The following is a 23108-nucleotide window of genomic DNA, read 5'->3' as shown; positions in this document are numbered from 1 at the left end:
TTTATGAAGTAAATTTCTTCAGAAGAGCGATTATTCACTGTGAATTTTTTTTTCTTCTGAGGCATTGGTCATTTCCCACTAGCTAATAAAATAGAAAGTAGCATGTGACAAATTGACAGGTTTTAGTAGAACTACAACAGTATCTTTGCAGCAACCTAGTGACACCATACAAGTACACTTAGGTTAAGCTAAGATAACAAATATATCCACTCTGTATTTTGGGGCTCAACAGCAGACATATCTTAATTATCTTGGCTATATATCTGAATAAACTTAAATTGTTATTTGCTTTAACTAGTAGGCTATTATTCATTATGAACTGCATGTGATATAAACAAGGTGTAGATATATAGACTAGGCCTGTCTAATGTCAGCATTGCATGTGGCTCCTGTCCCTACATTACTGTGATAGTGAAAATGAAAATATGTTTTACTGTTAATGTCCATTCTTGGTTTTAGCTTCAAAAAGCAACGATTTTTATAGTATTTTAGCGTATTTAGAAAGAACAGTACCTTGCTGTTAGAATTTCGCTGTATTTTTACAGCAATTTAGCATAAAAAATGTTTTAAATAGTATTATATAGGGTTTCCTCTATCTTATACCTTAATTATAAAGTATTATACTACGCAACGGTTCAGTTTAGGAATGAAACATATTCAGGCTCTATATTAACATGCTCAGACACTGAAACGCCCTCACACACACACACACTACTACAGCCCCTTAGTAGTGTGTGTGTGTGTGTGTGTGTGTGTGTGTGTGTGTGTGTGTGTGTGTGTGTGTGTGTGTGTGTGTGGGTGCGTGCGTGCGTGCGTGCGTGCGTGCGTGAGGGCGTTTCAGTGTCTGAGAGCGTTTCAGTAGTGTGTCTGAGAGCATCTGAGCATTTCACTTGTATGTGTGTGTGAATTTCAGTATAGTATGTGAGTATTTTTGGTTTCATACTTGTATGTGAAAGGAAATGTATGTGTACTGTATGTGTATGATAATTCTCCCTAACGGCCCCTCATAAGAAAACATGATCTCCAGAGGTTTATTTTATGAGTTACAGGTTAATTTATTTGCAGAACTCAGTAAACATTAAAGATGACAACATTAAAAATATAAATATTTTTATAGGTACATTTATACATACAGCTGCTAATGTGGCCTCTGTTTGCAGGACATCTGTATGGCCTCAGTTAAAAGACCCCTGTCTTCACTGTGTCACTGACACTGGGTTCACATCCAGCTAAATGGTACACTGGGGAGCAGGCTGTTTTTCTTTTACTGTGTGTCATATTAGTGAGAAATGTTAAAGTGACAAGAAAAGGACAAGAGGGAAAGCTTGCTGCTCAAGTGAAAGTGATGCTGACAGTATTCGCAATGTCAGTCTGGTCAATTTCTAAGGAATCTACCAAATTCCTGGAAGTGGTGAAGCATTGATTAGACACTCTTTGAAATTACGCAAAAGTAGCAACATTTGGGAATAACCGTGACGTCACATGCTATTTCCCAGTTTTTTTAGGGGGTAGGGGTTCACTTTCATTTCAGGATGAGGACATGCGCCAGCTGATCAACGAGAGGAGGGGTAAACCCAGGTTTTAGATTTTAGGCAAGTGGCTGAGCGTGTGTGAGCGCACTGAGCGGCAGCAGCAGCAGCAGCAGCAACAACAACAGGAGTTTCTTCAGCACAAAGTTTCCTCCACACAAAGTTGTAATGGGGAAATATAAGCCCTGGCTGATGTGCTGCTTTATCTTTTTGGGTTTAATTTGCGCGGTTGCTCTTGTGTGTCTGTGCGTCGCCTCACTGGTGGACCGTGGATGTTCCAGCGACACCTTCAAGCGTGCGGCTGTGGCTGCAGACTCGCAACTTTGCTCCGATATTGGCAGGTAAGTCACTTTTCTGAAGGAAAACTAATAATAAATGGGCCAAGAGAATGGGAACGTTTTAATTCATTGGAAGAAATCAGTGCTGGATTTGACCACGTTTAAATTAACCCTCCTCAAGTTCATTGAGTTACTTAATTGTGTGTTACCATGCATGTCTCTCTCTCTCTCTCTCTCTCTCTCTCTCTCTCTCTCTCTCTCTCCCCCCATGTCTTTTAATCACACTTTTGCTTCATTCACTGTTTTGAATTTGTTTACACAGACTTCAGTAAGCTATCAGGCCATACCTCCCTGTCCTGTTGGGGAGAGATATAAAGCTGAAGTGAGCATGGGATAAGCAGTTTAAGAGATTTGATAGGCTCTGTTTGAAGAATGGAGATAATACCCGCAGAAGTGTGCATACAGGCCACTCACCTCCTATTGATCCACTTTTAAACTCTTATATCAGGTGTGATTGTAACAGAAAACAAGGTTTCTTAACCCACTTACTGATGTTAGTCTTTCTAATAGTGTGCCCTGCAGTTTTAAATTCAGTGGTGAGCCAAAATGTGGAGTCCATCAGTCTAGCATCACAGTAATTCCCAAAGGTGAACATTATCACTGGAATGCGGCTCTTCCGGCTTTTGTGTGCCCTTGTTGCACAGTCCAAGATTCGTGTCGGCTTCATTTCCCAGGTCACTGCAGAGACAATCAGTGTCTATGTGATGAGAGGAACTTTCAAGTAAAGGTGTCGACCCTTCCTGCTATTGAGGAGTAAAGAGGCAAAATGTTACAGACCACCTTTGATAATGTGTCTGCACAGTGAATAGTGATAACAGATTATTAAGGGTACTCACAAGTTGTGCTTCAGTGGAGTGCTAACCCCAAAATCCAATGAGCATGTTCCAAAAATCATGAATTGGTTGCACAAATTCCAAAATCAAGGAGGAGAAAATATAAACATCACTTGTTTAATGGGCTCACATCAAAATAGGAAAATGCATAATGCCTTTCGGCTCTTTCGGCTTTAATGTGAGCCTAAATAAATGAATATAGATAATGAAATGTTAATATTTATTCCTCTTTGACTTGGATTATTAAGGGAGTGAGGGTAATGTGCAAAATACAGTCTGCTCTTTAAAACCTGATTAACCAAGTTTTAAAGCAAATCCTACAAAACCCAACTACTATTATTCACTCAAATGATGTCATCAGATCAAGCTTATAGATAGAAAATATGTTGTTATTATTTGATTTTGTCTCATTTTTGATGTTGTCCCATTCAAATAGTACAGAAAACAACATCAGCAGTTGCCTTTGTTGCTCTGTCAACAAAGTTTAATGAGTCCTTGAGTCTGATTCTTCTTATTAAATTAGTTATTTCCCCCCCTGAGACTTTTTCCTCCATTAAACTCTTCAGGCTATAAGGCACTGAATAGACCTGACCTTCAGAGACCCAAAGCATTCCCAACAGAGCCTTCTCTTCTCTCCCAACATTTCCCTTTTTCTTGCCAGCCTTTCAGTGAAAAGACCTATTCACTTTCAGAGATGACTCAGATTTAGAGCTTACATGCTCTGTTGTGTAGAATAATGAAGTTGGATAGGCCCAATTAAAAACAAATAAGTTGTATTTTATAAGGACAGCAGTTTACCTCCTGAGCCAAGTGTTTTTAAAAAAAAGCTCCACTGTTGCCAGTCAGTTCCTGGTATGTTGCCTGAAATTAACCTAGAACATCGGTGCAAGGTTTAAACTTGCCTCTTGGCATCACTCTGATACTTCGACACCCTGAAAAACGGAGCCCCATTGTCTACAATTTCATACAACTGTTAAGCAATGCAAATGTGTGTCTGTGGGTTGCAGGTATGTGGTGATTAGTCAGAACGTTTGTGACTGACTGCTTGTTCACACACATTTCACATAAATCCAATAAAATTACTGTTTTCCAGGAATATGCTCAAACAGGGGGGCTCAGCAGTAGATGGCGCCATTGCAGCTCTTCTGTGCACATCTGTGGTCAATCCTCAGAGCATGGGGATTGGAGGAGGGTCCATAATCACTATCAGAAGTAAAACAGGTGGGTCTCCTGACTCATTTTTGCATCTCAAATTGAATTTCTTCTCTAACCATTTAATCATTCTAAATGCTGATGTCTTCCCAGGCAAAGTGAAAGTCTACAACTTCAGAGAGACCGTCCCTCAGTCGTTCAAAGAGAACCTGTTAAAAGACTGTCCCACCACAGTCCCACCACTTACCACAGGTAGGCAGAGTTGTCCATCAATTGAGTTTTAGTTGGTAATACAGATTTATACCCCTTATTTCCTCTGTCATTGCAGTGTCAGCCCATTTATTTGAACCATGTTACAAAAGATTAAAGATTCCAGACATGCATTGACACATAATTACCACATTAAAATCCTTAAAATTACACATTCTCTCTGGTGTCAAACTCCACTTTAAATCATTCTACACAGTGACATCAACATCAAACATCCAACTGTAGGAACAAGAAGCAAAACACACATTTTTGAGTGTAGGCGGACTTTAATGCTTGATTGTCTCGCCTCACTTGTCTGTCGCTTTGCATAAAAGCGTTTGGCAAATGAAAAATTGTAAATGTTGATGATTATTTTATTCAGTGATTGTTTTACTTCATTTTTACCTCAATCCATTTGATTTATGTCGTGTCCACTTGAAGTCTTTTTTAAAATTTTCTTTGGATAGGAGAGTTATTTTTTGTCACCTTAATATATCTAACAAAAGTAAGAGGTAGATCTATAGGGGCTTTAATACATTTGGAATCATATTGTGCAAAGAATCATCAATCTAACTTAAAGCATGGCTTTGCTCTCCTGTTCCTGTTTTTATTTCACATTAAGGCCTAGTCCACCTGACAGTTTAGTCATTTCTTTGATGCAACTGAAGTATTTTCTTCCTGTGCATCGTAGGCAGCCAGTGGATCGGCGTTCCCGGAGAGCTGCGTGGCTACGAGGAGATTCACAAACATTATGGCAAACTGCCCTGGGCCAAGTTGTTTGAGCCAACAATTAAACTTGCCAGAGAGGGCTTTCCTCTGCCACTGTATCTGGAAACACTCCTGAACTATGAAATTGTAAAGAGACGCGTGGAAGATTCATCCCTCTGGTACAACTCTGCACTAATCATGATCATTTTCAGCAAGAATATCTTCTTTGTAGCCACACTAATCAGAAGTGTTTGAAGTCAGTGATGCACTAAAAGGGTTTGTGAGCATTGCTGGAACCTTTTCTCATCTGTGTAAGAAATCCTGGAGCTATGAAGCGCAGCCTTGGTTTGTTAATTTCCCCTGTTTAACCAAATTCATGCTAGATTTATGTAACCCCAGGGTTTAACTCTCAGGATTGCATAATAGTTTAGCCCAGGTGTAACACTCACTTGAACACTTTTTGGATTAGTGAAAGTGATTACTTCATAGCACCAGGGTTCACAGGATTCATAGCGTAACATTTAAGGAGCAGGGTTCACTGACCCAGAAATAAAAGCATAGCTGGCTTTTAAAAATGTTTGTGTGAAATGTTGCTTTTCCCAAATGCAAGATTTGCATTGCACTGCTCCTGCAACAGTGTGCGCACAGGTGCAGAAACAAATTCCTGCAGAGCTTCTGAAAACATCACATTTCTAATTCATTGATATGTTTTCAGATGATCAGTGTGATATATTTTGAATTGCATGAAATGAATGTTACTTTTGTCAACAGAGCAACCCACAAAGGTCACAGATTATCTTAATAATAATGTGAAGTATCTCTCTTCAGTGTATTCTGTTTATAGTTTCTGTGTTATAATAATATGTGTGATTTTAAAATATGTTTTTCTCCAGTGAAGTTTTCTGCAACAAGAATAAGAGAGTTCTGGGTAAAGGTGATGTCCTAAAGATGCCTAAGCTTGCAGAAACAATGGAAACCATTGCAGAGGAAGGGGCAGATGCCTTCTACACTGGCAAGATAGGACTTGACTTGATCCAAGACATAAAAGCTGCAGGTTGGTGCAGTAACAACATAGGCTGGGCAAGTTTGGAGTGTAAATGCTTGAATTGTAAAAAAGTATGGTTGAAGATGGACCGGCTTTTTATATTCTACAGGCGGGACGATAAAAATGGAGGATCTGATGTCCTTCCGGGTGCGGGTGGAAGATGCGTGGACGGTTCCTCTGGGAAATATTCAGATGCACATCCCTCCACCACCTGCTGGGGGAGCTTTACTTGCCTTCATTCTCAAGCTGATGAAAGGTGTCATGTACTGTGTGATGACTGTACTCTGAATTATGAGGAACCAAAAACTCTGTTCCATAACATCAGTTTTAACACTGGTTGTTGTTCTTTTTTCCTCCAGGGCTCCCCTTGTCTCCAAAGTCCCTGAATGGTGACCAGAAGATTCAGATGTACCATCATTACATAGAGGCAGCTAAATTTGCTAATGGACAGCGGTCGAGCATTCGGGATCCTGACTTTACTAACAAGAAGGTTGGGATCTGAGATTTTAAATGATTATTGGGAAACAAGGAAAGAAACAAGATCATTATTTTCAAAAGTCAAGAAAATGTCTGATTTTATCATAGGTGACAGAACAATAAAATGCTACTGAAAGGAGTTTTTATAAAAGATAGACACAAACCTATAGAGAGTCTGCAGCCCGACTCTGCAGCTATGGAGCTAAATACTCACCTTGTGGATAGAAATACAACTACAAATAAAGTTTTTCTCTATGTGTAAATAGGCAACAGCTTGCTAACATCACTGTATCAACTTTATAAGATGATAATGTGTCAGTGTTGTGTATAGAGCTTGTTTCTCTCACCACAAGTGGCCAAAAACTTTATGCAGGTATACGTTAGAAACAAAAAGTGTATCACACCATTTCTGTTTCCTGGATGAAAAATAGATCTTGGACAGAGGAAAATTAAAGAAACAAGAAACAAATGAAATCTGAGATAGTTCACACATAGGAAACCACAGGATGTCATATCCTTTTCCAGTTTGCCTCATCGTGATGTTCTTCTTTCAGATTGCAGATCATTTGATCGATCCCTCCTTCATTAATAGCATCAGGGAGAGGATTTCAAATAGAACCCATGACAACGCCTACTACAACATCAAGCCGTCTTCTGATAACATCGGGACAACACATGTGTCTGTCCTGGATGAAGACGGTCTGGCTGTTTCTGCCACCAGCACCATAAACCAATTGTGAGCAGGAAGACTCTTCATACAGGAGATATGTGTTCCTGTTATTATATGAAAATATTCTGATATAATAGTCATCCTCTCTGATTTCTATGTTGTACTCCAGATTTGGAGGAGCCATTTACTCTTCACGAACAGGCATCATCCTCAACAACGAGCTGACTGACTTTTGTGGGAGAGCAGACACAGTGAGGGCAGGTAAAGTCACAGACATGAACCCAGCCTTTCTACAGCAGCCAATTGAATTAAAGACATGACTTAATTCAGTCATTAAGGCTCTTTTAGCTCTTATATGGAGTGTAATTGTTGTTGCAGGTGAACAGCCTCCCTCCTCAATGACTCCAGTCATACTGGAGACACAGTCTGGAGGAATTCTTGTGATTGGTGGATCGGGAGGAAGTATGATTACCTCAGCAGTGGCCTTGGTAACTCGGTTTAATTCTGCTTGCATACTTGTTTGTCAGCTATCTTATTTGTTTGCTTACATGATTCTCTTTTATTCCTGCAGTCTATCATAAATCACCTGTGGCTGGGCATGAATCTGAAAGATGCCATTGATGCTCCTATAGTGTTTGTTGATTCCAAGAACAATGTAAATTTTGAGACTGGTTTTGACGAGGTGAAGTACTCATGTTCTCTCATCTTTATTTCCCATTAATGACATTCAAATCCACTAGACTGTGAACTTATATCTAATGAATAACATTTATATTTATGTTAATGGCTTCTGATGGAGTTTACCAAGACATAATCCTGCAAAATCTGATTTAATTGACTTGCAATCAGTTTTGAAATCTGAAGTGGGAAGTATAAGTGTTATTAATATGTGTGTGTGTGTGTGTATGTGTGTGTGTGTGTGTACCCTCAGACAGTGAAAGATGGCCTCAAAGCTCTTGGACACAAATTTGGAGGCTGGAAATTTTTCTTAAACGTAGTAAATGCTGTGGAAAAGGAGAATGGCTGCATTGTGGCCACATCAGACAAGAGGAAGTTGGGAATGTCAGCTGGATACTGACCATGTGGACACATCACCTTCCTACTAAAATATACTGAACTGACTGAACCTGTGGCCTTAAGGACAATGACTGTGCTGCAATGCTGACAATAAGATGTGAGTGGCCTGGTATTCAGGTTCTTTCTTGATGGAACTAATGAACAACAAAGTCAATCAGGGAACTGCACCCAGATTAAACAATAGTTTCAGTTTATTACAGTGTGGGGTCCTACTTTGAAAGTTTTGGCCATCATTTCTATTAGTTTTATAACATTGTACTTAAACAAGAAATTCCTGGGATCTGGGAACACAGCAACTAAAAAGAAGTCAGACAGCAGTTTGTGAAATAGTCACAAAACGCCATCTTGAAAATTTCCGGTGCATGCCGGGTTAAAAAAAAAACACGGATTCTACTTATATGGGCATCAGGAGGAGCAAGAGGCGCCCTCCTGAACCTGTGAACCAATCAACCTGTCAATCACGACTTAGCCACGCCCCAATGCATACCCTGCTTTATCGTCAAATATAAAATTAGGGAGGCCAAAATGTCCCAAATGAACATCATACTGCATTGAAGAAGGCTTTAAACTAGCGATTGAGACCATAAACACATTTTGAAAACGTTTACTGAGGTTAGAAATCAAGTGAGAAGTTGGTGAATTCTCCATTGACTTGTATAGAGACGGAAGTCCTTTTGATACCAAAACAGTCGCCCCCTGGTGGCCTTTTGATAGAATGCAATTTTAAGTTACTTCAGCGTTTGCATCATTTCAGAGGACCAGAACTCCCCGCCTGTTGGAAACATACTTTCTATTGAAATACATTAGTTTGAAAGTCATGCTGAGTAACACAATTCATGTCCATGGACACAAATCAATAGATTACATTTTATGAGTATTGTGAAAACTGCCTTGAGTGTTGGACCAGATGCTCAAACAGGTTGTAAACAAGCCAACAGTTTCAGCTAACTCAGTTTATTTGAAGATAAAAAACCAAACGTGAGTTGTCAGTAGTAATCCACATGGCACAAGAAAACTATACATGCAGAACAATGTTAGTACAACAGTTTGGATAACATTGTTACTGTTCACCTTTGTGGGGCGGGGGATTTCCAAATACATTTGGATAAATTGGGGTCTTGATTGAAACCTGTTTCTTTCTTGTCCTGTCAGACTTTTTTTGTATGATTTTGCTGCTTTCCCAGTTCTCTGAAATTAAGTCTGTGAACGCTGTAGTATTATTACAGATACGACTGAATTTAAGACCCAAGTTGTAACAAATAGATAAAAATGATAATGCACATTTTCAACCTAGCCAGCCATCACACACTATGATGTAATTCCACTTGAATGATGCAGACTGTAGTACTTTACTCTTACTGTTGAGATCTACTTTTGTGTACTGTAGGATGACATACTCCTTGACTTTTTATTTTCTCACTGAAGTAACGACTGTTTGCTGTTGATGAGCCATGTTTAAAGTGACCCCGACTGACATGTGACTTGAAGGCTGATTTAGTCTCCCGAACAGGGATCTTTTACTGTGACCTTACAGATTTCTTACTGTGTGTGAAACCATCTCTGAGCATATTGTGGTCTTTGTTAAGAAGAAAGAGTTGAATTTCATTTTAAAGAAACTTTCACGTAGCGTCACAATGAACAAATTATTTTTAAAAAGCGTACGTGTATTTTTACACCAATGTTGTTTTGTATTTACTGTCTAAATATGTCAGAATGTTTTGTAAAATAATTATACTTTTCTTTTTTTTCTTCTTTTTTATAGAACTAACTGTGAATATCTGTGTCATTGAAATAAAACATGAAGTCCAAACTAAGATTGCCTCAGTCAGAAGCCCTTAGAGCTACTTGAGCTGATACATCTCAACCCAAACACCTTCAATACACTCTTCTCTGTTAACTTTGCTTTTTTAAAACATGCATTTCTTGTTGTTAGTACATTATGATCAGCAATAATCTGCTCCATGTCTTCCTGTTTGCCTTGTTTCAGAGCAGCACTTTTGCAATGGGGACGAAAGGAAGCAGCAATGAAACACATCTCAGCAGAGAGACTCATGAATTAGTAATGATTTCTTAAGTGGATTCTGCTCCGTTTTCCTTTGAGGCACTAGATGTGAGTTATGAGATCATGCTAATTTTACTCCTTGTGAAGCACCACTGCCTTTGTTGTATGACAAATGAGTTAATCGGGGTAAGTTGTGACTTCATGGCTGCGGAGTCATGATATTGCCTTCTTTGTATAAATAACAGCCATTTAAAGTAGCCTCATTCACTATAGAAAATGTCCCAGAGGCAGTTAAATAATCCTTAGAATATTCTGACTTTCAGTGTTAGCACAATTCCAGTCACACAAAGTGCCTTGATGAAGTAAATTATCTCAACAGTACTTGCTTAATGTTAATACACATTTATTTTGAATTTGTGCGTCTTTATTTGTAACTGTCATAATGCAAAATCCAAGGCGGTGAGTTGAAATAAAACCATTTAGACTTTGATACACACACACAGAGTTTATTTTATCATAGCTTAAGGGTGAGTAAATTGGCCTGTCTGAGTTATATAACTCTCAACTAAAGTTCATTATAACTTTGTGGAACTGAGGTTGTGCCTAATTGGGCCTTAAAGGGAAATTCCAGTCTGAATTTGCTTCTTGTTCATTTTTCTATTCTCCTTAGAAACCCACCAGGTACCACAAGTAGAGATATTTTAAACAGAGTTTGGCTAGGCTTCATAGCATCCTCGGGGGCTCCTAGATGTAGCCTATACCCTGTCATATTTACACACCCACACTTTTATTGTGTGTTTCTTATAACATCTGCTATTTCGAGCAAAAAATGCTAATAAAGTCACTATAATTTTACATATTGAAACATTCAAAGTAATTATGTAACTCATTTACATTCCAGCTGAGAAAACGAAGCCCTGAATCCCAGCAGTGACAGTGAGCTGCAACAGCTGTAATATTGCCTGGGGTCATTATAGGTCATTGCACTTTGGGTTGTGGTAATATTACTGTAAGTAATTAAGTATGTGCTGTAGGACTGGATGTCCTAGAAGTGTTATAGCCCTTTATATCAACAAAAGTGCCTGTCATGTTTAAGGCATGATTGAAAATTTACATTATTAATTCTCACTGTTTTGGTTGATTTGTTCTGTGTGTGAATATTCCCTTAATTTGAGTTTATTCAGTGATATTATAATAATTACCGTAGCCATCAAAATATCACATCTTTAATAGATAGACAACAATAACAGGAAACAGCTTTACATTGCTAATGATTTACAAAAGTGCTTCATAAATAGGTAAGAATTGTTTCTTTAGTGAAAATAATGATTTACATCTACTCCTGTGCTCATATTTCAGTTTCGACTTTCGAAAGAGTCCTCTAAAATGTGTAAATGTCTTAATTACATGACATGATGAGGTGACATAAATACAGCAGCCATATTCAGAATGAATTTCAGAATGGGGCACTTTGTTTTCGAGGTCATAACGAGCAATAGATCAATGTTCTGTTATCTCACTTACATGAACATTGTTTGAACATAATGAGAGAATAATTGGTGCACAAGACAGCTGACAGTCTTTTATTAAGTCTCTAATCTCTCAACTTGTACCACCGGTATCAAGGTTCGCACCGCTACAGTCTCTCTGCATAATGAGAGGTGTGTTTATGACCTCAGTACCCTGCAGCGTACGCCCACTTGCGAGGATCTGACTGAGCGTGGAGTCCGTCATTGTGACGAACCACCGCTTGTATCACAGCTCCTGTCGATGTGAGCTTTGTTATCTCGTGGTTCTTCAATTTCAAACCATCCAGAACTTTCTGTAAACAGGAGAACATTTGAAAACAAAGAAAAAACTGAGTAGGTGACATGGTCTGAATGTAAAAATGACAAAACATTTAGAATTATATTGATAGAAATTTGATCAGGTTGCTTTGATAAGGCTGAGTTTATCAGGGTTGTTGTGTCATATGTTTTGATAAATGGTCATAATGCCCATTTTAGGAGTTCATGTTGAGTTGTAAAAGACTGTAAACAGTGAGTAATAATTCAGGGGAAACACTTATCTGCTGCTCGACACACAATCAGCAGGATTATAATATCATAAAGAGACGATCGTAGAACTCATGAAAGAGGAGGAAAGGACACTGACACTTGAAATTGAAGAGAAACCAGTTGAAAATCTGGAAGAGTTTACATTTTTTTAGCAATAAAATCTCTGAAAACCTTTAAATGGGAGAATAACAAGTACAAGACCTTAGAGCTGGCTCATCAGAGATTATGTTTTTTGCTGAAGTGATGGTCCAGTTTTACATATCAGCTGTATTTAGTTTGGCAGTCTGACTACTGACTACTGCTAAAATAAATGCATTAAAGAAAATAAATAGTTACACAATTTATATTCTTAGTTTTCTTTGTAATTATTTGTGGTGTTTTGAGTATTTTAATGTGTGTGTGCTTTCTACAGTGTCCTACAGACTTAAATATTATTACTGCATTATTAACAACCTACAGCATGTGAAATATATAGTATGTTTACACCTGAGTCATCAGGACCAGGAAGAATTCAACCTTTACTTAAAGTATCAGCCTGTGTTGACTGATAGCTGTTTATTGTAAATCTTTTTTTAAATTATTACATATTTGAACTATTTAAATGAAGTGCAGACAGTAGAGCTTAATAGATTTCATTTTATTCAAGAGGCCTAGTTTGAAATCTTTTAGTTTGAGATTAATACTGTCAGCTGATGTTCTGCTATTACAGAAAACTTCTATTTTTAGCCAGGTCACAAATTAGACTATTAATATACAAAATATTTTCTCCTTATTGATATACTGTATTGATCCCTGAAGGTAAATATAATGTTCCCGGTGCCAGTCATGACTGAGGTATAAGGGTCTGGGGTTTGCTGGGCTTTTGGTTGAAGAATTGTTTCCCTTCACACCACACCATCCTGCCATTAGTCACACATATCAGTATTTATTTATTTTTGCCGTTTGTGACACTCACTTGGTCAAAGTCAGGTTCTGCCACAGTGGAGTTAGGAACCAGCTGATTGTGGAGCCTTGGCTCTGATACAGCTTTCTTCAAATCATAGTCGAAGAACAGTTCGTTCAGAATCACCTATAAAGAGCAAAAAGATCATTTAAACTGAGGCGCAACTGATACTGCTGATACTGACATTAGGGAGTAAAAATATTGTGATATGAATGTATTATCAATGATCTTACATATACAGAATTTATACAAAAACACAATTTTTTTGCAGTGATCCTTCAAATGTGGTTATAAAACATAAACAGTTATGTAATGGAGGCATGACATTTTACAGCTTAGCAATAAAACTTATTGCATAAAACTTTACTGAGAATAAATTATTATTATATTCAAAATGAACTATATATTTTTTTTAAAGAACAAAAAATCAGATGTACGTATATATCAAACTACTTACTTACTTAAAGGATATCGCTGGTGATTCTCTATATTTTTCTTACTATGAACAAATCTCCTGTGCAGAACCAAACCAACAATGAACTGATCAAAAGGTTTTGGCTCAGTAGTTTAGAAATGGCTCCAAAGAGTAAAATAGCAGTCATGTTTTCAATGTTGACTTTGAACCATAGACTGTATATATAATGTACGTAACATCCGTGACGTCACCCATTGGTTTGTGGACTGCTGCTCGGAAGCCAATAGTATCGGATCCGAGCAGCGCCATCCTGAAAATTTCCGGTGCATGCTGGGAAAATAAAAACACGGATTCTACTTATATGGGCATCAGGAGGAGCATGAGGCGCCCTCCTGAACCTGTGAACCAATCAACCTGTCAATCATGACGTAGCCACGCCCTAATGCATACCCTGCTTTATCGTCAAATATAAAATCAGGGAGGCCAATATTTCACAAATGAACATCATACTGCATTGAAGAAGGCTTTAAACTAGCGATTGAGACCATAAACACATTTTGAAAACGTTTACTGAGGTTAGAAATCAAGTGAGAAGTTGGTGAATTCTCCATTGACTTGTATAGAGACGGAAGTCCTTTTGACACCAAAGCGGTCGCCCCCTGGTGGCCTTTTGATAGAATGCAGTTTTAAATTACTTCAGCGTTGGCCTCATTTCAGAGGACCAGAACTCCCCGCCTGCTTTGAACAAACGTTTTTAGAAACATTTACAAATGTACAACAGGGCAAAGCCAAGAGGTTGTGATAGTGCGACAAGCTAATAAGTAGGATCAATTCATTGTTGTTTTGGCTTTGCACATGATATTTGTTGACAATAAGAAACATATAGAAAATCACTTGCCTTATCTTTTAGCTGTAGTACACTACACAAATTACTCTAAATGGTTACAACAGATGTATCAACTTTAGACTGACATGAATGACTAGCTTGTAGCTTACCTGAGCAATGGAGGTAGTGATTTTTGTTCCCCCTGAGCCTCCGACCACCATCTTAGTTTTTTTGCTTTTGTCAAAGAGGATGGCTGGACACATAGATGACATTGGCCGTTTCCCTTTTAAAATAATACAATGGTGATGTAAGTTTAAAACAGTCAAATTAAACACGTGTTTGTCCGTGAAAGTCCAATCCAAAGACATAATGTACAGTATCAAGAGGTACAGGCCAACCTCTGCCAGATCTTTTATTCAGCCCACAGTTGAACAGCCAATCTATATTTAATGTCAGTTTTACTAGATTTGAGAGCCCTTATGTGTGTTTCATGTGAGTTGGCAGTAATCTAACCAGGCCTGATGAAGTTGTTGGGTGAAGGAGGCACTCCAAAGCCGTTTGTGATGAACGGGGAGCTGAAGTCGTCCATCTCATTGTTGAGGAGGATCCCTGTTGAACTTGACATGACTTTGGAGCCAAAACTGCAGGAAAACAATAACCATCAAGATATTTAAGGGAGTTACGGAGACAAGACCAATCAGCTTATATTGTATTATTAATATATTTGTCGTGACTAATAAGAGCATCATACAAGTGGTTAATGGTGCTGGTGGCTGCCACAGCGCTTCCATCCTCTGCTACCACAGAGAGGTGTGCAGTCCCGTGGTTATCAGGCAGGTAAAACTCTGGCTCGTAGTAGTTCATGTGATGTGTGGTGTCATCTGTAATCTTTGCATGGAGGTCTTCGGCGTATGACAATGAAGTCATGTTCTGAATTAACTTTTGGAGGGAAAGTGTGACATAATTCAAAATCTTCAAATCTTCAAAATTGACTCATATTCTGGTGATTACTGCGGAGGTAGCTGTGAAAGTGAATACATGTGTGATTGAAACTTGTTCTTAATTCAATGTGTGATTGTTTGAACCTGAGGAAGACCAATGTGTGATTGATTCACATTAGTCTTTAACATGTAGCCACGATAATAAACTAAACCTTGACTTTTTGGGGGAAATTATTCCCTTTTTTATGATTACCACCTTTACTATTAGCAAAGTGATTACACTATGCTTCACCAAACGGCACTCTTTACAGCAGGTGAGTATGAATATACAGTATCCTGAATCCTAGAAATAACAATTTTTACAAATTTGAAACAGCAAATATCTTTTGGAAGAAAGGTAATGCTCTCTAGTTTATATGTAATATCACTATAATGAGGAAACATCAAGATTGTATCCAAGTTGCACTGTTGTTGATACTAAATGTATCCACAAAATGTCAATATCAGTTTTTTTCCAACAATATCATCCACTTAAAGATGATTACACTTTTTTTTATACCTATCAACACTTGGTGACGGATCGTGGTCTGAGTTTTATATTCAAAAAGTCCACAGTGACTTGATTAAGGTGACAGGACATGTTTACTTTATATAAACATTTAACATTGTTCACAAGCCTTAATCAAAGTGCTTTTGTTGCCTAAACTGAAACACATGCAAGATTCAGGATGCACATTTCTGGTCTCTGTTGTCAAAGTCCTGTGCTTATGATTTGTGTAGAGCATTATTCAATGAAAACCATTGGACAGCGATTACATTTTCCATTCAAAACTTCAATGGAAAAGCACATTAGAAGCTTAGACATGTCATTTGTAGCAGACAGTTGAAGTGTGCATATTTTGACAAAAAATAACTCCAAACAATAATGTATGATAATTGTTAAAAACATTATTTAAAGCTGTTATGTGTACAATTTGAAAATCTCTGACAGTATTTAAAGGTTTCTTTGCATACATACAAGAGCAGCTGCTACTGGTTCTGGATAAAAGCTTTCATTGTTAATTGTGTTTTAAGACGAGACCATGACCTTACATCTGTAATGTTGAGGTACGCTGGATCTCCAAGCAGGGTCCTTTTTGCATAAGCAAAGCGAAAAGCCTCCACAATGCGATGGTAGGTTAGGATCTTTTTGTCAGTGCTTGCCACACTATCCGAGGTGAAGTGGTACCCTGTAGAAAATACACACAATCAGTAACTCGATTTAGACCACAGCCTCTTTCATCTGTCTTCATTCAGACAGCTGCTCAGGTAAGGAAAGGAGACAGCTAAAATGGACTTGACCCAGGCTACTCCTGTGTTTGTATTTAGTCTGGAAGCTGTGCTGAGTAGACCATGGGTATTAGCCTGAGCTGACAGCCACAGAGAGCAAATGGAGGAAGATTGAAGGAACTGGAGACGTTTGCTTTGATGGGTTTCAGCTGTCGGACAGAGACAGGAGTCACGGAAAATCAGCAGGATGAAAGTTTTGGGCAGTCACTGAAACGTGTGCCTCAACCATTCGACTGTGTCCAATTAGAGGTAAATTGGTGAGATTAGCGTGAGTGTGTGAGGCAGGGGGCCACAGTGAGTGGGTGGCCAGTCAGAGGAAGGAAAGGTTCAGAGAGATTAATTACTTCAGGAGGAAGTTTCTCATCTAATCCTCGGACGCAGACTCTGTCACTGTACTGAAAAGTAGGTGATGCAAAGAGACAGTGTCTTCAACATAGACAATTCCTCTAAAAAAATCTATGACCAGCCAACACAAGAGAAAGTTAAATTAGACAGATTATGGTGCGCACAGAATGATTGTGCAATGAAAATGATGATAGACCGAGGTAGCTGTGAACCTCGTAGGTATGAGGAATCAGACAGCAATTATCTTTGGATCGTAATTACTGCACATTTTTAAAAAGCCTTTCTGTCACAGTTAGACTGCAGTTTCAGTAGCATTTCAATTAGTTCATTCTCCAAATTAGAAGAAGTTAGATTTCACATTTTGATATTGTTTTAGTAGCTATTACTTTATGTCATTTTGAAGAACCATCTGTCAGTGCTGTCAGTATCAACATTTCAAGTCCTTATATGCTGTAATGAAAAAAACAAAAAAACGTTGTTTGTCAGTGTCTTTAAAAACAACCCATGTGTTCCTTATAAAAGTGAGTTATATGAGCTTTTTATGATCTGTCATATATGGTGAAGGTTTAACTTCAGGAAAAGTGAGAAGTTACTCAATAAGGTTGTATGATAACTAAGTTGGTCATATGTTAATGATCATTTTACATTATCTGCATATTATATTAAAAACAGCCTGACTTTGGCTGAGGTGAGGTATTTTCAAGCACCTCTGTATTATTAAGTGCTAAGCTAAGAAAAAGCTTTCTTAATACGTTTATTAGAGGTTGAGGTGAATGCATGCAATTACAGTAACTGATCTGACATTAGGGAGGGGAAAGAACATGATCATGGTTATAACAAAGCTATCAGTCTGCTGCCACGCCAGCAGCTTCTGTGAGGCCACACTTCACAGCCGTGCTTTGAGCTAAATGTTAATGTCAGAATGCTAACAGTTTAAGATGACAATTTAACCATGCTGATGTTTAGCAGGTGTCACTGTTACCATGTTCACCATCAGTGTTTAGCATATTATTATAACTTTTTTTGTTTAGCAGATATCAATCAATCAATCAATCAATCTTTATTTGTATAGCGCCAAATCACAACAAAGTTATCTCAAGGCACTTTACACATAGAGCAGGTTCTAAACCGTACTCTTCAAGTTTTAATTTATAAAGAGACCCAACATTCCCACATGAGCAAGCATTCAGCGACAATGGCAATGGATATTTGGGTAGACACTAAAGTATTGGGCAAATTCGAATTTTTGATTTTATGGTAAACACTAAATTAAAAGGCCATGGATCATCAACATTATTACCAAGGTTTATGATCCTGGAGGGACTGAAAGCCAAATTTCAAGGCAATCCATCCAATAATTGCTGAGACTTTTCACTCTGAAACAAAAAGTTCAACCTGCTGGCAGAACTTAATGAAAAACTATCACTCTGTCCCGAAGTCATTATGAGACTTTGTCTGAAAACCAAATTAAGAGGCAATCTACCAAGTAAATTGAGATTTTTAACTAAATAATTTAATATTTAAGCTTGCTGGTGGTGGTACTCAAAGGATCAGTAAAGTCATTAAAATGCAACTTCTGGGGATCATGAATGTTTGTTGTTGACATATTTAATTTAAGGGAAAGATTATGGTCATGGTTGAAATACGTCAACGTGACAGGAAGTTAGGCAGCGCAATAATAACATCACGCTCTGTCTTCTGTCTTTGGTTCTGAAGGTAAACAGTCATTAAGATCATCAACAGTCATTATTCTCATGCTCACAAGGGGTCGCTTCTCAGTAAAACACAACATTTGTAGGTCACCTAAGCATTTGAACAATGACAGAGGCTGTCATCCACCAATGTGAACATGACTTGTGCATTGTGTAAAAAAAAATATCTATTTAGCTCTTAAATCATATTTGTTACAGTCATGTGATAAAGCATTACAAATGTATATCTGTGTTTAGTTCAAACTACTCTTAGGTAACTTTAAGCCAGCAAATATTTTAAGAGTGGATTTCCAGCAAAGTAGCTAAACATGCTTCTCACAGTGGAGTGCTTTCTTTGAGAATGACTGGCAAAGTGAAGGCAGCTCACATTAAAGCACATTCTCTCCCACTCAGGGTGTTTTTGGACAAAGCATCAAGGCTTACCATTCAAGATGTTTAATATCAGTGAGAGCACAGGGCCGCTAGCGGGGGCATTGGGAACAGCCATGGTGTACTCCCCCACATCCACCCTTAACGGGTTCTCATCCAAGACAGGCATATAATCCTTCAGATCCTCCATTGTGATGATACCGCCTATGCAGGGATTGACAAACACTGTGAATGCACACTTGGACAGAATTCGAAATATAAATCCTCCTTAACATGGAAATTAGATGTGCAGAGAGAGAGGTGCATTTTAGAATATTTTATTTTTATGTCCTGAAGTCTTTTTCTAGCAAATGACTTCTAGTTAGTCCGTAGCTTTTCTTCCATTTACCTTTTAAAGGCTTTTTTAGGGAGTGGTTCCTAAATCGAATCGAGGGTCTAAGGACAGCAGATGATGTATTGCTGTACTGACTGTAAAGCTCCCTGAGGCAAATTTGTGATTTGTGATATTGGTCTATACAAATAAAATTGACCTGACTAGACTTGGTAGTGGTAATATGAAAATGATAACGTCCTTTTGTTGTGTGGGTACACAGAATGCACCTTCATAAATAGCTGTAAAATAAAAAGTCTAGATTAAAAAGGTGACTAAATTTTAAACTTTTCCTTTATAAATCACAAAATTGGAAACTTACTATTGCCACTATTTATAGAAGGATTATTAAAATATTTTTGCTGCTAGTCTGCAAGTCAGCTCAGTTTAACAAAATCAGTGAAGCTTTTGTGATATTCAGACCTGGATCAAGAATGGGGCGAACAAAGAAAACAGCTTTTCTAGAGACACAATAATATGTGACTGCAGATTTTCCTAATTCAAATGAAAGTAAAGTAATAGCTTAAGAATCAGGTTATAAGAGGATTACTATAGCTATGAACAAAATGAACAGTTACTTAAAAAATACTACCTGCTGCTTGAATATCTGCCACAAGATTCTGAGCTAGTTGTCCTATGTAGAAAGCATCAGGACCCTCTTCAGCTATTGTCCTATAGGACTCTGCAAGCTTAGGAAATGTAATGGTTTCACTTTCTTTTAGGATTTCACCAGTTTTCCCACAAAACACCTCACTGAAAGAGAGGAAAGGATCATTTAAGAGGTTAATGAACAAGGTTTCAAGTGACTTTCCAATAATAAGGACACTGATTTTATACACCAAACACCCTCAGGTCGATGCCTCTCACCACAGGGCTTTGTCCCCTTCGATGGTTTTCTTGTTTCTGGACAGAGCAGTGGCAAGTGCCTTGCCCAAAGGGAAACCTTTTTCTGCGAGATCAATGCTTGGTTGGAACAAGTCTTTCCAAGGCAGTTTGCCATGTCGGTCGTGTGCCATTTTGTAGCCTCGAATCTCCCCTGGTACTGCAATCGACAACCCTCCTATCAACCGTGGAAACCGATGAAACAGAATTATAATATTGCCTCATAGGTATTCAGGTATTTTTTAGGGTGAACTGCTGACACACCCCGAACTTACAGCCTGTTACAGCTTTTATACAATATATTGTACACTCTAATCTATATTTTATGTGTTGCTGTCACAAGGTCATGTTCTCTTTTTATAATGTATACTACAGCATTGTTACCATGTGTGATAGCACGCAGTTAAACATTACCTCTCCGGGATAAATCTGTGTTGTTGCCAAACATGTTCTCTGTTGCGTTGCGTGGTGCCGTCTCCCTGGCATTAATGGTCTCAACTTTCCCTGTGTTGATGTCACACACACAGCAGTAAAATGCATTTAGCATCCAGGTGGTGAGGGTGTTGCATGTCATTTATAAAGGAAAGTACAAAAGTGAACATTTTGTGGTGGAGATGTATGTTAGTGCAAAGGTGTACCGGTTTTTGCGTCGTAGATGTTGAGGAAAAGCCCCCCTCCAATGCCCATACTGTGAGCATTCATCAGCCCAACACACAGCAAAGCAGCTATGGAGGCATCTACTGCAGACCCTCCTTTCTTCAGTATGTCTCTGCAGCAAAATTATTTTTAACACACACAGGAAACGAAGGACTGGAGGATTAGCTTTTTATACTTAAGATCTTAAATCCTGTGTAGGTACAACCAGTAAAAAATATATTTAAGCAGGTTCACATGGATTTGCATTTATGCTCAAATTCTATGTGTTTGTGCAGATGATGTTTTTAATAATTTAAAAAAATGTTTGCATGCATATAAGAGCCTGTTTACAGTATCTGCCGTTGTGGAAAGCAGCAACATGTCTGTCATGAAGGATAGATTCAATGTGTGAGCTCTCACCTGCCAATCTCAGAGCAAGGCCCAGCATCTGCCGCCACAGCTGCCCTCGAGTATACTCCCTCGTTGGTGGACTGCCTTCTCCCCACACCAAAGAAGACGCCCACAAAAGTGGCAACACAGGCCAACAGCAGCACTGCCAGTGCCACAATTATTGTTTTCTTCACCATTCTTACGTCGGGAACAATAAATACTTAATATAATGTCTGAAAAAACATTAAAAAAAAACATTTTTATTTATATTGAAACCCTTTGTTTTAAATTATTTCATATTTGTTTACTCTGCTTTGTTTTGTATTTATTTAAATCATTTTATGTGTTTGTTGTGTTCATGTGCTTTGTTGATTTACAGGATAACATTTGCTGTACAACCGATTTCTCCTTGGGGACAAATAACATGGTTGTGACATATACAATACAGTCATTAATATTGGATAAGATAAGACAGCCTTTACTATACTGCGGGGAAATTTGTCTTTGGCTCCAAGCCACTGCATCGCACAACATACAGTACTGGTACATACATTCATAGTAGAAAGAGCATACATACATACACTCATGCATCAACGTGTTTAAATCCACATGTTGAGTGTGAGACAGTAGAATAGTTTAGGATAAGACAAAATTAAAATAATGAAACCAAATATAATAAAACCAGACAATCAATAATCAAATCAAATGATTTTAGTCCCCATATAAAACCAAAGCAAACCTGATAGCAACTTATCACCACAAAGTTGCACGTGTGTATTCTGTTACAGCGTGTCCACAGGTACTTTTAGTGGTCAACAGACAGAATAAGGAAACAGATGACTAGGGACATGCATAAACTGTTCTATGCTTATCTTTATTACTGCGAAAGAGAGTAAATGAGGATAGTAGTGCAGCCACTGAGCCTTTATACCACTTGCTGTCTTTTTGAAAATGTACCTCATTTCAATTTGGGGAGTCTTCTTTGTGAAATTGTGAATATAAAGTTAAAAAAACAGGGAAACATTTCGAATGGTGTAAATAAATGTTGTAGAAACCCCTAACTTTAATCAAATACCCTTACTAACCAGCCTTCCAACCAAGGATTTAGCACCTCACAGAAAAGTATTTCCCAGTAAAGTATCCACTCTTTTAATGGGGTTCTGTTGGGAATTTATCATTTTAACTTGTTGCCAATAAGTCAAAATTATATATATATAGATCCAGTGGACATCGATAATGTCCGAACATCGGTCCAGTCTCCAGTCCAAATCATGTTTAAAATTTGTCTACAATTTATGTTTTAAATGTCCCAGCCAGAATGAACACATGAAGGTTTAACTAAGAAATTGATTTTTTTTTTTTTTAAACTACATTTAAAATAATTTAGCCTACAAAATAACAGAGAAGGATCTTGAAATTGTGCATTGTGCTAAATCATTGTTCTAAGTGAAGTTGTCTGAATCATACATTACACCACCGACCACGTGAATGTGCATCCTCCTGGCTATGCTTTCTGCTGCTCATAAGTACCTTTTTTTTTTTCTTTTAGGCCTGGAGTATTTTAGCTTAATGACACATTTGTCCCATTTGCCCCAACCCTTAAAGCCCACTGTCATACGGATTATTTGTTCTGTCAAAGAAATGAAAACTGATTATATAACAGGCCTAAGAGTCACTGTTGAACATTACATTTCATAAACCATTTATTATTTGCCTGCCTTCGCATCTCAAAGCACAAAGTTACTTCAACAGTTAAAAGCTAAGAGGACAATTTCGTAGGTTAAACAATGTGGAAAAATTTGACGCCTACAGT

At 38.0% G+C, this 23108-nt stretch overlaps 2 protein-coding genes across 3 annotated transcripts; one reads left to right on the top strand and one right to left on the bottom strand.

The window, feature by feature from the left end:
* Positions 1–1613: 1613 nt before the first annotated feature.
* Positions 1614–8439, top strand: ggt5b (gamma-glutamyltransferase 5b). Its single transcript, XM_062434708.1, has 12 exons — positions 1614–1870; positions 3794–3921; positions 4006–4104; positions 4793–4988; positions 5703–5863; positions 5964–6110; positions 6214–6344; positions 6886–7067; positions 7171–7262; positions 7380–7489; positions 7573–7683; positions 7933–8439. Exons 1-12 carry the CDS (start codon positions 1698–1700, stop codon positions 8077–8079), a joined length of 1677 nt encoding a protein of 558 aa, XP_062290692.1. The 5' UTR covers positions 1614–1697; the 3' UTR covers positions 8080–8439.
* A 3045-nt stretch (positions 8440–11484) lies between these two features.
* ggt1b (gamma-glutamyltransferase 1b) lies at positions 11485–21508 on the bottom strand. 2 transcript variants are annotated; one of them, XM_062434690.1, is made up of 12 exons: positions 21326–21508; positions 20908–21038; positions 20684–20773; positions 20255–20447; positions 19980–20140; positions 19072–19221; positions 16355–16491; positions 15073–15260; positions 14835–14962; positions 14492–14604; positions 13093–13206; positions 11485–11902 (listed from the first exon to the last, which is right to left on the bottom strand). In XM_062434690.1, exons 1-12 carry the CDS (start codon positions 21490–21492, stop codon positions 11756–11758), a joined length of 1719 nt encoding a protein of 572 aa, XP_062290674.1. In that variant the 5' UTR covers positions 21493–21508; the 3' UTR covers positions 11485–11755. The 2 variants fall into 2 exon arrangements, with proteins under 2 accessions (XP_062290674.1, XP_062290675.1); XM_062434691.1 differs by having other exon boundaries at positions 20255–20444.
* Positions 21509–23108: the final 1600 nt, after the last annotated feature.

This window comes from Scomber scombrus, chromosome 15 (genome assembly GCF_963691925.1).
Source record: "Scomber scombrus chromosome 15, fScoSco1.1, whole genome shotgun sequence".
In the NCBI taxonomy this organism is placed as follows: domain Eukaryota; kingdom Metazoa; phylum Chordata; class Actinopteri; order Scombriformes; family Scombridae; genus Scomber; species Scomber scombrus.
The sequence above is the reverse complement of the archived record's forward strand: the minus strand, read 5'-3'. Positions and strand labels throughout refer to the sequence as shown.